A 16,917-nucleotide genomic window follows, 5' to 3' on the forward strand; every position below is an offset into this window, starting at 1 on the left:
TTTAGTCTGATAACCTGTCTCAGTTTGGATTTTTCCATTGTTACACTCCATTTTAGTGCATGGATTTCAGTGGGATAGGATAATGGCATCTCTCAAGCTGGTAACTACAAACTTATTGGTAAATTCTGATTTCAGCAAAATCAAATTAAAAGGCCCCAAATAGAGCGTAGAACTGCCTTAAGGGGCCGCTTTGAGGCGCTGGGGTTCAGTCTAATTTATTGGTAATTTAAAGGTGGGCTAACAATGGTGGGTTTGAATTTCATCACCTAGAAATGCAGCACTCATTTAGGTATTCTTGCGCATTAAAATCATAGTGTGTGCTGTTTTTTTCTTAGTTGGTGTGGCTTTGAAACTAAATTAGTATTTAAAGAATTAAAAATTGCCTTATTGTAAATAGCTATTAGCCTAAGTCTTGTTAAGGCTTTTACATTGAATCCACTGCCTGTTGTCACCTATGCTTGCAGTCAGATATCATTTATTACACTATCATTAAGAGACTCTGAACAGTTCCATAAAAATGGCCTGTGTTTGACTCGAATGTAGTTATACATTCGAGTAGAAAGTGATAATTGGTAGAAGTGGAAGTTTGTTAAATTTACAGTAATTTACTGTAACAGAACAAACAAGGAGGGATCGACTTTAAGTCGTCTTAAAAAATGATAATAGTCCACATTTAAAACTCAACTTTATAGCTTCTTTTTTTAGACCATAAGTACATAAGCATCAGCATTAGTTTTGCATACAAACCTGATGTTCTGTGATGGATGACACATTTGGAGAATATTGTGGTCCAGGAAGCAAAGCAATAAAGTGTCTCTAAACAGCAAAAGGTACTTCAGGCATTAGTCTGGTAATGCTTTAATAGTGTTTGCAGTGAATGGAGTTCATTTAGGGGACCACTCACATTACACAACCTGCTGGGTTTCTACTCTGTCTGCTACTGTAAGGCAAACCTGTTTTGATCGTTAGCTGTGTATTCATTTTGCATTCAGAGCTAACAGAGTGAAACTTAATCTTAAAATCAGCTGGGTACTGCACTAGCCAAAAATGAAACAGTAGAAATTAATCCAATGAGTTTCACACACACAGGCAGAGTCACAAGCATTCCCTCGTGAATAGCACCAACATGTATTGACATGTAGGTTCAGATACAGGAGCACATTTTATGAACCATGTACACCCTCTTCTAAATAATTTAGAAGGAAAGCGCAAGGACAATGATGACGTACTCAACAACTGTCTGAATAGAGCTCAAAGGATGCAGGTGTGATTATTCAAGCCAAAGGAATTCTGTAGTATGTGGCTTTTACATGCCTCATTTCTTTTCCTGAGCTTTGTACCTTGAAAGAATTTGAGACTAAGAGAAGATTCTGGAACTGGCACATGCACAAACACATGCAGTGGAGTCAAGTATTCATATGGTTCTTTTCATAGAAGATGTCAGATTTTTGAGAACTTCATTTTAATCTCTGACGGTAGAGAAAGTCACCTTTTTTTCCCTTGCAGAATAACCCGAGTAGAGGTTCACACAAAACGTGCTAAGACAAACTAGATAAATCATTTCCTCAGAGACCTTGGGACCTTTCCTTTATTGTCACCAGAAGGTGTAAGTTTTCATTTACCGGGGGGTAAATGAATAAATAAATTTCCGGGGGGTATTTCATTTATTCATGAAATAAATGAAACATTTGCCTTTCTGTGAAACCTTTTAGGACTGGACTATCCCCTAAGCTATAGAAAATCATTGAAGGTTTACATGTTTAAAACAACAATGCATCATCCCCACAAAGCAAGTACCTTGACTGTAGTGTCTTACTTAAATCCTCCATTATATCTCTGTATTCATCCTATTACAGTAACCTGTTACTTTGTAACTTGTTAAACCAACACTGTCCTTTTGTACAGATTTAACAAGAGGTATGCTAAATTGTAATTGTCTTTACCCTGTGACCAAGAACATACTGTACAGACTTAAAACAGGCTGCGTCTTTGCAGTGGGGCCACGCTCACCATGTTATTAAGACTAATCATCTTGTCTGTTCCTTGCTGTTGGCTGCCCTGTGAACTTTGTTAAGTTAAAATGTGACCCTGTGCTGAGAGTTAAGTTGTTTGCCTTTCTCATGAAAGTGGCTTTCTAAACAGCTGACCCAATCGTTCATGCTGAGGCTATAAATGAAGATGGATGTATAAAAACAGCTGTGTTCATTAAAGGCTTCGAATATATGAAGTGACTGTAGACTCTTATGACAGTGTTGCCATTCAGGTATGCTGCATATATTCATCAGTGTATCCGATCATGTGATTTTAGAGCCATAAAGTATTACTCAACCAAGAGACATGACAGGGTACACTTTGCTCCACAACTAATCGGAGCTTACTGTCTTTTACAGCTGCCATGTTGGTATTATGACATCCAAACATCTACTGTCTTAGAAGTCCTACTAGTTTAAAATAACTAAGGCCAAAGTAGATTTTAATTCATGTAAAAAAAAAGACAAACATGTATGTTATTTCTTTATGAATAATAAAACATATATATATTCTTCTTCTTCTTTGCAAACAGCATATTCATTACATAAGACAAAGTAATAAGTTACGAGCACTATTAGCATCACTGTGTGATTAACACGTGTTTAGAGATATCCATGACAACACATTGCAGTGACCCCCAAAGAGCCACTGCACAAAATGTTTAGCACAATTAATTTACAGACAGCAGCGTACACATATATGTAATGTAGACGTACTTTTGTTGTGCTTTTTGACATCATCCACTACACATAAGACATATAACATATAAGCACCTGAGTTTCATAAAAGTAATTTTAAAAATATGTGTAGATGTTGATATTCCTGGTACCCTATGTAGTTTATATTTAATTAAACTAGGAGCAGTTAAGCTACAGAAATACATATGCCATGGTCATTGTAGTAAGATGGTAATTACTATATGCTACACAGTATTAGGTAGTTTGTTTTATTATTATTATTATTATTATTATTATTATTATTATTATTATTATTATTATTATTATTATGTTATTATTATTTGCATTATTATTATTATTGTTGTTGTTGTTGTTGTTGTTGTCAGGACATGGACAAAAACAATAATCTCACAAATGAAAGGATACCTTATACGAGGTTTTGCTACTAGCTAATTCCCATCTGCTCAGACCCTTTGTCAGGCATACACAGTACACACAGTTGTCATTGATGAGGATCCCTAACTCCAACCATAACCAAAACTCTAATCATAGACAATCAGAACATATGACGTTTTGTTTGTGTTATTTTCCCAAGTCAGAAAACAAAGAATGAAATAACAAGACTATCCCATCAGTATATGAACAATATAATAAATCTGGGTGACAAAAGGTAGGAAAAAATGTAGACCTCGTTAATGCTGACGTCAGTTATTTATTTTAATCCATTCTTTTGCATGATATGAAAAGAAATGGGCTTAAATTAAAAAGGTGGCTGGCCTTGACGCTATTTCCGTTTTGCAGATTGGTTTAATGGTGCATGTGCATCAGTGTTAACTGTTTTAAAAACAAACATCTGAGTACTAGTTTAGGTCATGGAAAGGTAACATTTTGGTGTTGTCTAAGATATCACAGTGGTGATAGCATTGTGGTTTCCAGTCCAAAACCACATGAGCTTATGAAGTAAGTTCTTTGTTTTAACTTGAGACCAGCAGGCGACACATATGTTGACAGAAGGAAGTATCACATGTATGAAAACACATGCTTGACACTTTGTCACAGAGTGAGTTTCTAATCATACTACAAAATAGCTACATGTATACAGCATCTCAGTGTGTTACTCATCTTCTCGATGTGCTCTCTAAGGTATTTAACTTCCTCCGTTAAAATTTAAATGTTAACTGATCATGTAAAAGAGTCACACTGGGAGCAGGGAAACATACGCACATGCACAAAAATTTTGCACATGCAGTCCTCTTCCAATCTATATTAGCCTCGCTTTAAATTAGACACATACAAACTGCATCTGAAGAATTTCAGCAGAGCCCTGTGAAAGGACGTTGTAAAGAAATTAACTGTACAGTTAACCTCGTGCTGTGTGACTCTTGTTTCCATAGGCCTGTTTTTGATAGCTCCCGTTCTGATGGCCCCAACGCACTCCAGTATGTGCACACCACTGAGGACGATCAACGACAGCCTCAGCCACAGACGACGGTACATGGTGAGACACTGATAACATGACTGCAGGCATGTGGTGTGGGGTCAGTGATGCAGGGTTTAGAAGAAAATGGAATTATACCGACTTCTTCCTAATTTGGGACAAGCTCCAAAAACGTGTTCTTACAGTTCCCATAATGAAACTTGATATCACTGGCATCTTAATACATGTGGGTTCAGAACTTGTATGTGCATGACAAAAATGCTGCAACGTAAATTAGCAAGGTTTTTTAGGTAAACAGATTATTTATTGAGTGACTGACCCACATGGGGACGTAATCATAATTAGAGCATTTATATCTTCCCTGTGTGGGCAAAAACATCTAAAATCGAAATTTCTACCATGTGTCAGGTCAAATGGTAAATTTCTACGAAACATAAAAGAAGTAAGTTGGGTTGCAAAATCTATGTGGTAATTTTTGTTTTGCTTTTTCTTTCCCTTACAGAAACACAACTTCCCCATCGAGTACACCATCAAGGTTCATAATAGGGAAATCTTTAGACTGTCAAATATCAGCAGAATGGTAAAGTCATTAGACAACCTCTGTTTTCTATATAAATGTTTTGACTTTCTTTAATTAATAGCTGGAGGTCTTCCTATAGAAGGTCTTGCTAATAAAGTCTGTGTGTGAATGGTGATGTGATGAGTTTGTCTTTTTCCTCTTTTTCCTTCATCAGAAGTTAAAAACAGAGGGGTTGAATGACCTGGTTCTACAGAGGCTGTGGTTTCAAGTGTATCAAGGTGTTTTAAAAAAGGTAAGAACAGAGCTGTTACTAGTGGAACCTGTTTGTGTTGCTGGTTGCTCTGAAATGTGGATGTGTCTTATATCATTTGTTTGTCTAAGAAGAGCTGATGAGAGACTGCTAGGGCCATCGGTCCATTAAGCTAATTAGACATTTAATTGGATGTAGACAAATGCATGACGCAGCAGTTAGTCTCAATTTACAGTAATGCTGCAGGGATATAAAACCTTTTGCTTTGGAATTATTTATACCCTTGTTTCTTTTATAAAATGTATTCATACCCATAGTCTTTTCGGTAACTTGTTCTTGTACATGTCAGAGGAGGGGCGAGAGGGGCCTTCAAGATAATTTAGCTATCCTAAGTTAACTTTATGGCTGAGCAGGCGGGCTGATGGAAAAATAAACACACAAAAGGAGAACAGATTTTTCTACCCTAAGGTAACTCATAGCACCAAATCATGGCAGTCATGTGGTGACTAGAGACCAAAGAATGCCAATGCAATTTTGATTTGTGGCTTTGGCAGGCAAAATAAGAATTGGCTGCTGAAAATGGGTGGGTACCAGGTTGAGCTGATTCTAACTTTGATGGAAAGCGGTTAAAGAAACTACCAGTGCGAGCAAAGGTTCACATGACTGACATGTGAAGGGGATGCAGAGCCTGAAAAACCTGGTGCCATCCTGTTTAGCTACACAGCAGTGTAGCTTGAGATGTGGACACAGCTTAAAGTCCAGATTACATGTGAATGTTTGATTGGTGTTTAAAACATACTGTCAGGACAAACCAAAGGAGGCAACTTCAAGCACTTAGTGGTGAACACAGAAATATCAGAAAAATATCTCCACACTAAGTATAAAAGGCTTCATGTCATGCCAAAGAAACGTCAACGAAATAAATAAAACCTGTAAATTTCACGCCATTTTATTCATATTTCAGGACCACAGACAGCTCATAGTCTTTTTTTTCAGCATGCTGTTCAGTGAACTGGCACATCAATTGCTGCTTACGCTGAACACAGAAAAACAAGTTACTAAACACAGACTGGGCTGTAGAACTTTTTAATTAAGCAAATTCAGCAACCACTAGATGTACAATGCAAACAAGCATCAATTTTGTTTTTGTGGGGCATGTTCAGTATGCACTTGTGGTCCGGGACAGATTTTTGGCTGATCCTCGATTAGATGGGCAGATGATGAAGTTTACATCATGCCGACCCACGGGGACACATTGGAAGCACAAATGAGCTTTAACTTTGCAAGCTAGCTCAGACAGTCCATCTGAGACCTTGACTTCTTATCAAATTCACATGACAAACTCCTTGCACAACATCAGTCCAACACACCCTGTCATTTAAGCCAGAATTTTTGGTTCAGTCACTTGCTGCATGCCTGTACATGCCGCTCAGGTTACCACCCTTGCAACCACCCTTAACATACCCATTCAGGCTGCTTTGTTACCCACATGACATTCATACAATTATGAAATGTTTGGGAAAATTTGGAAAGATTTTGTGCTTGAGTAACATGAACTAAACCTGTGGGAAAATGCTGTCCACCTCTTGCCTATTGTGCTATAAAACTGAAAGTTCAATACCACCTGTTCCTGTTGAGTGCCTCGATGCTTTTACGTTTGGGGGACCAGTTTCTACAAGCACTGTCAGAGTGGTAGTGGCTTTGGCTGGTGGATCTGTTTTTGTTTTAGTTAGCACTTTCAATTTTATTTTATTTTATATGTAAAGCATGGACATAATGGGCACCCTTTCAGGTGTGTTGTACTAGTGATTAATCCTACCTCACCAGCCTTGCTACCTCAGTACTACTGTGTGTTTAAAGGTTTGCCCAGAGCCTTGGAGATTCTAATCTATGAATATAGCACGTCTTTGGACTGCTAGTTCATTTTGTGAATTTCTTATAAATAACGCTGATAGTGTTCCAGTAATAATAGTTCATAATAAATGGTTACATTTTCCCTTAACACTGTGTAGCATTTAATTATTTTATATTAAACACTTTATGCACTTTGAAAGAATCGTTTGGGAAATACTTAACATTTTTGATTTTGCTAACATTTCCCTGCTGAACAAATTGACACCTTTAATGCTGTATAAACTAAAGTCAAGTTGAATTTTTAGATCCTCTGGGTTTTGCCAACGAGACATCCTTCACGTCCTTACACAGCTGAGTTGGAAAGACGCTTCAAGGATGCTCAGGCAGTCTTTATGCAGTCACATCCTGTTGAGGTAAGTTTCTATACAGCATGCGTACCAGAGCTGCAGTTGGTGTTAGGTATTAATGTTGCTTTGATTGTATTTGTTAATATTTAGAACCTGGGTCTTTTCTATGTTGTAATGTTTAGTAAAAAGTAAACATTCCAGACCTGTTTATTCAGTTTAGACAGCTTACTAAACATCTGACATTTAGATTCATTTCTATAGCTGTCCTGCTTGTAAGTTTAGTTTAGTTAACATCCCCATTAGCCGCAGCAGAGCAGCAGATATTCTTCCTATTTCCGAGTTTCAGCAGACAGTAGGTGAAGAAATCTGACCAAGTCTGTGAACATAGTTGCATCCTGTTCTTTTTTTCCAGCATTTTCTCTTGTCCTCTTGACTGAGTAAAATAGAACATTTGGTACAGAAGGAGGTTTAAAGGCGACCTGTCATATTTTCCAGTATCATATTTGTGGACCTTACATAACCCCCAAACCAACCACATTTCATTTTATTTGGTAGGAAAATGGAAAATAGGTGCACCAACGTATTGAAACATGAGTAAATATACATCAAAATACAGTATATAAGACAAAAACTGGGTTTATATAATTCCAATGAGCTCCAAAGAATTGTTTGGTATGACCACCTTTATTTAAAGCTTATTCATTCAAAGCCTTCTTTGGATTTTGGCTGCCTGTTGTTCTGTTTTCTGGCTTCAATAACATTAAATCCTGGGAGACCAATCCATGGCTGTCACGAACGGGCGGACTACGCACGGTAATTCGGCGTGCCCGTGTGGCGTGCTGGTTAGACCCAAACGCGGGGAAGGCTAGCGATGGGTAGGAACAGACACGCAGTTAATCTAGTAACGGCCAGTGCACGAAGCGGGGCTTCGGACTGGCGTTACAGAAAAAGAATCGAGAGGAAAAACACTCACGGTTGCTGAATCGGAAGGACACTGACGTCGGCAAAGAGTTGGAGCTTCTGACATGAGGAGAACGATGTCTGAGCGGCGAACAGGTGGGTGGCGTCTCTCTTTTAAACCCGGCCCCGTGATCAGCTGGCGAGCAGCTGGCGATCAGCTGATCACCGGCTGACAGGACCCCCCCCCCCGACGACCGGCACCCGACGGGCCAGGACGGCGGCGACGGAAATCCGAGATGAGGGAGGGATCCAAGATGAAGCGGGACGGCACCCAGGAGCGCTCCTCAGGACCGTAGCCAGCCCAGTCCACCAGATACTGGACCCCCCGACCCCGGGGACGGGAATCCAAGATCCGCCGGACAGCGTAGACAGGGCCCCCATCGACGAACCTGGGCGGGGGCGGGGCCGGGGAGGGGGGCGCCAGCGAGGAAGTAACGCGCCGCTTAAGCTGCGAGACGTGGAACACCGGATGGACCTTCATGGCGGGCGGAAGCCGGAGACGGTAAGTCACGGGGTTGAGCCGGGCAGCGATCTCGTATGGACCAACGAACCTGGGAGTGAGCTTCCTGGACTCGGTGTGGAGCCGCAGGTGCTTCGTGGAGAGCCAGACGCGATCCCCAGGCTGAAAGGGAAGACCCGGGCGATGGCGGCGACGATGCTGTCTGGCGTACAGAGCGTTGGCTCGGGTGATGGCCGCCCGCGCCTTGATCCAGGCCTGACGACGGCGGCGGACCATCTGTTCAGCAGCAGGAACGTCGACCTCCACCTCCTGATGGCCGAAGATAGGAGGATGGAAACCATAACAGGTTTCAAAGGGCGAGAGACCGGTGGCAGAAGAGACGTGAAGGTTATGTGACAGCTCAGCCCACAGCAGGTAACGAGGCCAAAGCGACGGTTGGGCGGAGACGAAGCACCTCAAGAAGCGCCCCAACTGTTGGTTGGTCCGTTCAACCTGCCCATTGGTCTGCGGGTGATAGCCGGACGAGAGGCTGGGAGAGGCCCCAATCAGGCGGCAAAAGGCTTTCCAGAACCTCGCGGTGAACTGGGGCCCCCGGTCGGAGACGATGTCCTTGGGGAACCCGTGAAGCCGGACGACATGGTCCAGGAAGAGCTCGGCCGTCCGTTTGGCAGAAGGGAGGCCAGCCAGGGCGACCAGGTGCACTGCCTTCGAAAACCGGTCCACAAAGGTGAGGATGGTGTCAAGACCGCCCACGGATGGGAGGCCGGTAACAAAGTCAAGGCCGACATGGGACCAGGGACGTCTCGGCACAGGGAGAGGGTGAAGGTCGCCTGTGGGAGGCTGAGTGGAGGACTTGGCCCGAGCACAGGTGTCACAGGCAGAAACGAATTCACGGACGTCCCGGGCCATGGAGGACCACCAGAAGGCGCGACGGAGGAGTTGCAGGGTCCTGTCCGGCCCCGGGTGACCAGAGAGCGGGGAGGAGTGAGCCCAGAGCAAGGCCTCCTGACGGCAGCGGGAAGGTACATAGAGCCTCCCAGCAGGGGTGTCAGGCGGAGGCGGTTCGGCAGTCAGGGCATCCCGGATAGAGTCCTCCAGGGGCCACCGAAGGGGGGCGGCGAAGTACTGAGATGGTAGGATAGGTCCGGGGTCTGACGTGAGGCCATCCTGGGCGAACTGTCTGGAGAGAGCGTCTGCCTTGGCGTTCTTGGAACCAGGGCGGTAGGCGAGGTGGAAGTTGTAAGGCTCAAAGAACAGGGCCCAACGGGCCTGCCTTGGGTTGAGCTGCTTGGCAGACCGAATGTGGATTAGGTTCTGGTGATCAGTCCAGATCAGAAAAGGGTCTTTCGTCCCCAGGAGCCAATGCCGCCACTCTTCTAAGGCCCACTTGATGGCCAGGAGTTCTCGGTCCCCGACTCCGTACCGTTGCTGCGTGGGCGAAAACTTCCTCGAGAAATAGCAGCATGGGTGTAGTTTTCCATCCGGACCATGTTGAGAGAGGACGGCGCCAGCGCCGACATCGGAGGCGTCCACCTCCACCACAAAATCTCTGGCAGGATCAGGGTGGAGCAGGACGGGGGCCGTGGTGAACCGGTGGATGAGGTCGCGGAATGCCCGTTCTGCGCCTGGGGGGAGGCAGAAGGGCTTAGGCAGGTTAGCTGGTTTGGTGAGGGATGTCAGTGGGGCGACAACGGTGCTGAAATTCCGAATAAAACGCCGATAGAAATTGGCAAAGCCCAGGAAGCTCTGTAGCTGCTTAAGGCTGGAGGGCTGAGGCCACTGGGTCACGGCTTGGAGTTTTTGCGGGTCCATGGTCAGGCCATCAGAGGAGATGGTGAAGCCTAGGAAGGAGGTGGACCGCTGATGGAAAGCACACTTCTCCAGTTTGCAGAACAGCTGGTACTCGAGCAGCCTGCTCAGCACGGCCCTCACATGGCGAACATGGTCCACTTCGGTGCGGGAGTAGATCAAGATGTCGTCCAGATAGGCAAACACCCATCGGCCTAGCATATCCCGCAAGACGTCGTTGATTAGATGTTGGAAGACAGCAGGGCTATTGCAGAGGCCGAAGGGCATCACCAGGTACTCCCAGTGCCCGTGAGGGGTGATGAAGGCCGTCTTCCATTCATCCCCTTCCCTGATGCGCACCAAATTGTAGGCGCTGCGTAGGTCCAGTTTGGTGAAGACGCAGGCCTGGGAGAGGGAATCGAGGGCGGTGGATAGCAGAGGAAGGGGATGGCGGTTCTTGACGGTGACTTTATTCAAGCCCCGATAGTCTATACAGGGGCGGAGCTCGCCATCTTTCTTCTTGACGAAGAAGAATCCAGCAGCAGCAGGAGAAGTAGAAGGGCGAATAAATCCTTGTTGGAGAGCCTCAGCAACGTACTCCTCCATGGCCTTATTCTCTGCGGGAGACAGAGAGAACAGGCGACCACGAGGAGGGACCGCTCCCGGGAGGAGCTCAAGGGTCATGTCGTAGGAGCGATGAGGCGGTAGAGTAGAGGCTCGCTTCTTACTGAAGACCTCAGACAGGTCATGGTAAGCCGGAGGGATCTTATCCAGATCAGTGGGCTCCGGGGGTGAGGCCTCTTCTGACTCCGGGTCCTTTTTGGTCCGAGAGAGAAGGCAGCGGCGCGGACACTGGGGACCCCAATCCAGGACCTGGCAGGAAGACCAGGAGATGTGGGGGTCGTGTTGACGGAACCAGGGGTATCCAAGGATGAGAGGAGAGGTAGTGGCCGAGACTACAAGGAACCGGATCTCCTCCTGATGATCCCCAATAGACATGTGAACCGGCTGGGTCTGGAACTGGATCGGGTAGGGTTGGAGGGGTCGTCCATCGACTGAGGTCACCGGGAGAAATCGATCGACAGGAGTTAACGGAATGCGTAGTCGGGAGGCAAGAGTTTGGTCGATGAAGTTCTCAGCGGCTCCGGTGTCCAGGAGGGCTTCAGAGGAGAACTGGCGGTGTTTCAGGTGGAATGTCACTGGTAACAGAAAACGAGAGGGGCCAGAGGTGTGTGAAGGGCCAGGTGGGACTCCCCTGCAGCCTACCTGGCGTCGTCGTTTCCCGGACGTAGCGGGCACTGGGGACGGCGGTGTCGAGCTGATCCACAGTAGGCGCAGAGGCCCTCTCGCCAGCGTCTCTCTCTCTCTCCCTTAGGGAGTCCACCCAGCTGCATGGGCTCCTCGCTGGATGCGCTGCGTGAGCTAGCAGCAGCTCCTTCAGAGGGGGGAGGAGACTGCGAAGACGTGGCCCTCTGAGGCTGGAAGGGGTTGAAGGCCCGGGGGGTGTGGCGAGGCCGCGACATCACTCGTTGGTCGATCTTCAGGGCGAGGTCCACGGCCTCATCCAGAGTTTTGGGGGCCTCACGGCCGGTCATCTCGTCTCGGATGTAACCAGCCAGTCCCTCCAGAAAAATGGAGCGTAGAGAGGCGTCACCCCACTTCAGCTTAGCGGCCAGGGTACGGAACTGGGAAGCGAAGTGACAGACAGGTCGACTGCCTTGGCGTAGATGAAGCAGCTGTGACTCCACTTCCACTTCACTGCTCGGGGGGACAAATGTCTTTTTTAATTCTTCCACGAACAGGGCATAATCATTGCAAGCTGCAGATTTATTGTTGTAGAGGGCCGCGGCCCATTCCTGAGCCTGACCAGACAAGAGAGAAGTTAGCACTGCCACTTTTGCACGGGCGGTGGCATATTTAGTGGGCTGACATTCAAACATCATGTCTAAAGTGGCAAGCAACCCATCAGGCCGGCCATCAACTCCATTCCACTTATCTGGCAGTCCGATCCGGGGCTCCGCGCTCACCGGCGCTGGCTGACGTTGCAGCTTGGTGACGGAAGTGGAAAGCTGGAGGAGGTTCTCAGTGAGGGACTCCATTTTCGTGCTCATCCGATCTACCACACCGCGAAGATATATCACTTCGGCTTTCAGCCGTTCGAATTCCGCTGGGTCTATTCGGGGCTCAGACATCCTGTCACGAACGGGCGGACTACGCACGGTAATTCGGCGTGCCCGTGTGGCGTGCTGGTTAGACCCAAACGCGGGGAAGGCTAGCGATGGGTAGGAACAGACACGCAGTTAATCTAGTAACGGCCAGTGCACGAAGCGGGGCTTCGGACTGGCGTTACAGAAAAAGAATCGAGAGGAAAAACACTCACGGTTGCTGAATCGGAAGGACACTGACGTCGGCAAAGAGTTGGAGCTTCTGACATGAGGAGAACGATGTCTGAGCGGCGAACAGGTGGGTGGCGTCTCTCTTTTAAACCCGGCCCCGTGGTCAGCTGGCGAGCAGCTGGCGATCAGCTGATCACCGGCTGACAATGGCTAAAAGAGTTTCAGAGTGTGTTTTTCTGTCCAGGTATGCTCTGGCAGTGTGTTTGGGATTATTTATTGATGCTGAAAAATCAAACCTCTACCAATCAGATGATTTCAAGATGGTATTCCATCAAAAAGTCAAAAAAATCAAAATTAAAATTGGATCAAAATCTCGAAACCAATTTTAACAAGATCTCCATCACCACTGGCTGAAATCCAACCATGGCAGAGCCTCCGATGTACTTTACAGATGACCGTAGACACTCACTGTTGTACCTCTCTGCTGATCTCCTCTGTATGCATTGGTGACTATTTGAACCAATAATGTCACATTTGGATTCATTACTCCAAAAGATCTGGGCTGATTCCAGTTCTTGTGCAATTTGGCATACCTCAGCCTTTCATTGCTGTTTCCCTTCCTTAAAGTGGTTATGTTAGCTATCTAGTGACAGAAACCAAGGAAACTAAACCTAAAAAAACAGTCTAAAGGGGTCACTTTGCACTTCCTTGGTTGTAAAAATGAGTTTTATATAAAAAAAAATATAAGGAAGAAAATATAACAAGGATATATTTTCACTCTCTATCTTTAAAGCAGTCAGTGGTTCTTCATTGTTTGCCCGCTCCACTGAAATGGGAAAATCCATCTGTTAGGTTGTAGAGAACTGTGTGGAGGAGAGCCTGTTTGAGTCAGGTGCACTGGTGGTTCACTTGACCAACAAGTGGAAGTCTGACATTACCCTCTCTGTGTTTTATTTTTTCCTTCTCGTGTTCGGTGTACGGACAAAGTGGTGCAATCAGCCTGCATGCCGACAAGATGCGATCAGCGCTGTTTTATGTGATCTTAAACTGTTATTTAACCTCCAGTTTTATCAGGATTAAGTCTTTCTTTTCACAAATTCCCAACCAGCTTAAAACATCACAGGTTACTCTATTACAAACATTTTCTGAAGCATGATCAGAAATCTTAACATCTCTCTGGAGGTCAGTAGGGAAGAAAATCTCCACGTTACAGTTGGGCTTTTCCCCCCTCACTTCTATTTAGAGGTAGTAAAAAGTATCGACTAAGGTGAAATAATGTGTTTAATCATAACAATTTCCACACCAGTATGCCAAAAGAATTATTATGACAAAAAAAAAAAGGTTTCCAAAAGCTATATCATGTCTTCCTAGGGGGCTAATGATTTTTTGGTCCGTCACACACATCAGCCAATCAAATGAATCCCATCCAATCCAACTTTATTTATATAGCACTTTAAAAACAACAAAGTTGACCAAAGTGCTTTCCAATAATAAAACAGAGATAGCAGTTAAAACCATATATTAAGCAGACAAAGAAATAAATATAAATAACAATAAAATAAATACAAGATAAATACAAAATAAAAAGAAGATAAAAATAAATCACTATACATATTAAATATTAAAACATGAGTAAAATAGACAATAAGATTTACAATGAATAAAATTGACAAAATAAAAAGATTAAGAGTGACCAACAGCTGACTAAAACTGACTACAAGCTGACTGGTACTACTCCTAAAAAGCCTTTGAAAAAAAGTGTGTTTTTAAAAGTGATTTAAACATTTCAAGTGTTGGGGCCAGCCTAATATGGAGGAGCAGTTTATTCCATAATTTGGGGGCCACAACAGCGAAAGTCTTGACATGGGGACAGCAAGGAGTGACTGGTCCGTTGACCTGAGAGACCTTTGTGGAGTGTATTGGTGTAGAAGGTCTGACAGGTAAGAAGGAGCCAGGCTGTAAAAGCAAACAATACAATTTTAAAATGAATTCTAAAATGGACAGGCAACCAATGTAAGGAGGCAAGAACAGGGGTAATGTGCTCACATTTGTGTGTCCCTGTCAACAGGCGAGCAGCAGCATTCTGGACCATTTGCAAGTGTGATAGTGAAGCCTGATCAATACCAATATAAAGTCCATTACAATAATCAAGGCGAGTGGTCACAAATGCATGTAAAACTCTCTCCAAGTCACAAAAATAAATAAAAGGTTTTACTTTACAGAGCTGCTTCAGCTGAAAAAAAGCTATTTCTCACCACTGTATTTACCTGAAAATGAGAGAAAGGTGGCATTAAAAAAACATAAAATATCTTGCAGACATGCTGATAGATGTTAGGATTCCTGATCATGCTTCAGTAAGAAAGTTAACTATGTTTGTGACGTAACCTGCAACATACATGTTATAAACTGGTAAACCCCGATATAACTGGCGGTTGAATTACGCCTTAATATGACATAAAATAGAGCTGATCGCACGTTGTCAGGATGCATCTCGTCTGCTCTTCTGTGACCCGTTTGGTCTGTCCCCCTGTCCTTTCAGTTTGTCTGCTGTAGACAGCTCTTTAGGCCTGTCACTTCTTCTTTTGTCCACCATTTGTGAAGTCTACTTTCTTTAAGGACACATTTCATATCCCAGGCCTTTCAGTTAATAGATCTTTGGGAATCATCTTGTCGGTGCAAAAATGCTGTTTTATGCCAGTCAGAGTGTGCTAGCTTTAGCATGAACAGGGTCTGGGCTGAAAATGACTGAACAAGCAGACTTTGAAAGTCTAGTCCTGATCATTGCTTGATAATGGCTTTGCCATTATAGCTGACCACTATAATAATTGAATGAACTTTCTCCTGTAAGGGTTAGGGTTAGGGCTGAAAGTCACTTTTACTACTGTGGGTATATTTCCCTTTAATTCAATTCAATTCAATTCAATTCAATTTTATTTATATAGCGCCAAATCACAACAAATGTCGCCTCAAGGCGCTTCATAGATACAGAGAAAAGCCCAACAATCATATGACCCCCTATGAGCAAGCACTTTGGCGACAGTGGGAAGGAAAAACTCCCTTTTAACAGGAAGAAACCTCCGGCAGAACCAGGCTCAGGGAGGGGCGGCCATCTGCTGCGACCGGTTGGGGTGAGAGAAGGAAGACAGGATAAAGACATGCTGTGGAAGAGAGACAGAGGTTAATAACAGATACGATTCAATACAGAGAGGTCAGTTAATACATAGTGAGTGAGAAAGGTGACTGGAAAGGAAAAACTCAATGCATCATGGGAATCCCCCGGCAGCCTACATCTATTGCAGCATAACTAAGGGAGGATTCAGGGTCACCTGGTCCAGCCCTAACTATATGCTTTAGCAAAAAGGAAGGTTTTAAGCCTAATCTTAAAAGTAGAGATAGTGTCTGTCTCCTGAATCCAAACTGGAAGCTGGTTCCACAGAAGAGGGGCCTGAAAACTGAAGGCTCTCCCTCCCATTCTACTTTTAAATACTCTAGGAACAACAAGTAGGCCTGCAGAGCGAGAGCGAAGTGCTCTAATAGGGTGATATGGTACTACAAGGTCATTAAGATAAGATGGGGCCTGATTATTTAAGACCTTGTATGTGAGGAGCAGGATTTTGAATTCAATTCTGGATTTAACAGGAAGCCAATGAAGGGAAGCCAAAACAGGAGAAATATGCTCTCTCTTTCTAGTGCCTGTCAGTACTCTTGCTGCAGCATTTTGGATTAACTGAAGGCTTTTCAGTGAGTTTTTTGGACATCCTGATAATAATGAATTGCAGTAGTCCAGCCTGGAAGTAATAAATGCATGAACTAGTTTTTCAGCGTCACTCTGAGACAGGGTATTTCTAATTTTAGAGATGTTGCGCAAATGGAAGAACGCAGTCTTACATATTTGTTTAATATGTGCGTTGAAGGACATATCCTGGTCAAAAATGACTCCAAGGTTCCTCACAGTGTTACTGGAGGCCAAGGTAATGCCATCCAGAGTAAGAATCTGGTTAGATACCATATTTCTAAGCTTTTCAGCGCCGAGTACAATGACCTCAGTTTTATCTGAGTTAAGAAGCAGAAAGTTAGTGGCCATCCAAGTCTTTATGTCTTTAAGACATTCCTGCAGTTTAACTAATTGGTGTGTGTTATCTGGCTTCATGGACAAATAGAGCTGGGTGTCATCTGCATAGCAGTGAAAATGTATGCTATGTCTTCTAATGATGCTGCCTAGGGGAAGCATGTATAATGTAAACAGAATTGGTCCT

At 44.4% G+C, this 16,917-nt stretch overlaps 1 protein-coding gene across 3 annotated transcripts in view; it reads left to right on the plus strand.

Annotated features, from left to right (window-relative positions):
- The window catches only part of il34 (interleukin 34), a 34,546-nt gene that overhangs the window by 11,031 nt on the left and 6,598 nt on the right, over positions 1-16,917 (plus strand). For all 3 annotated transcript variants that reach the window (XM_085165822.1, XM_085165824.1, XM_085165823.1), the window contains exons 3-6: positions 4,103-4,206; positions 4,649-4,726; positions 4,881-4,958; positions 7,076-7,183. In XM_085165822.1, coding sequence (XP_085021948.1) covers positions 4,103-4,206; positions 4,649-4,726; positions 4,881-4,958; positions 7,076-7,183 — 368 coding nt within the window. The remainder of the gene's footprint in view (positions 1-4,102; positions 4,207-4,648; positions 4,727-4,880; positions 4,959-7,075; positions 7,184-16,917) is intronic.

This window comes from Neolamprologus multifasciatus, chromosome 7 (assembly GCF_963576455.1).
Source record: "Neolamprologus multifasciatus chromosome 7, fNeoMul1.2, whole genome shotgun sequence".
In the NCBI taxonomy this organism is placed as follows: domain Eukaryota; kingdom Metazoa; phylum Chordata; class Actinopteri; order Cichliformes; family Cichlidae; genus Neolamprologus; species Neolamprologus multifasciatus.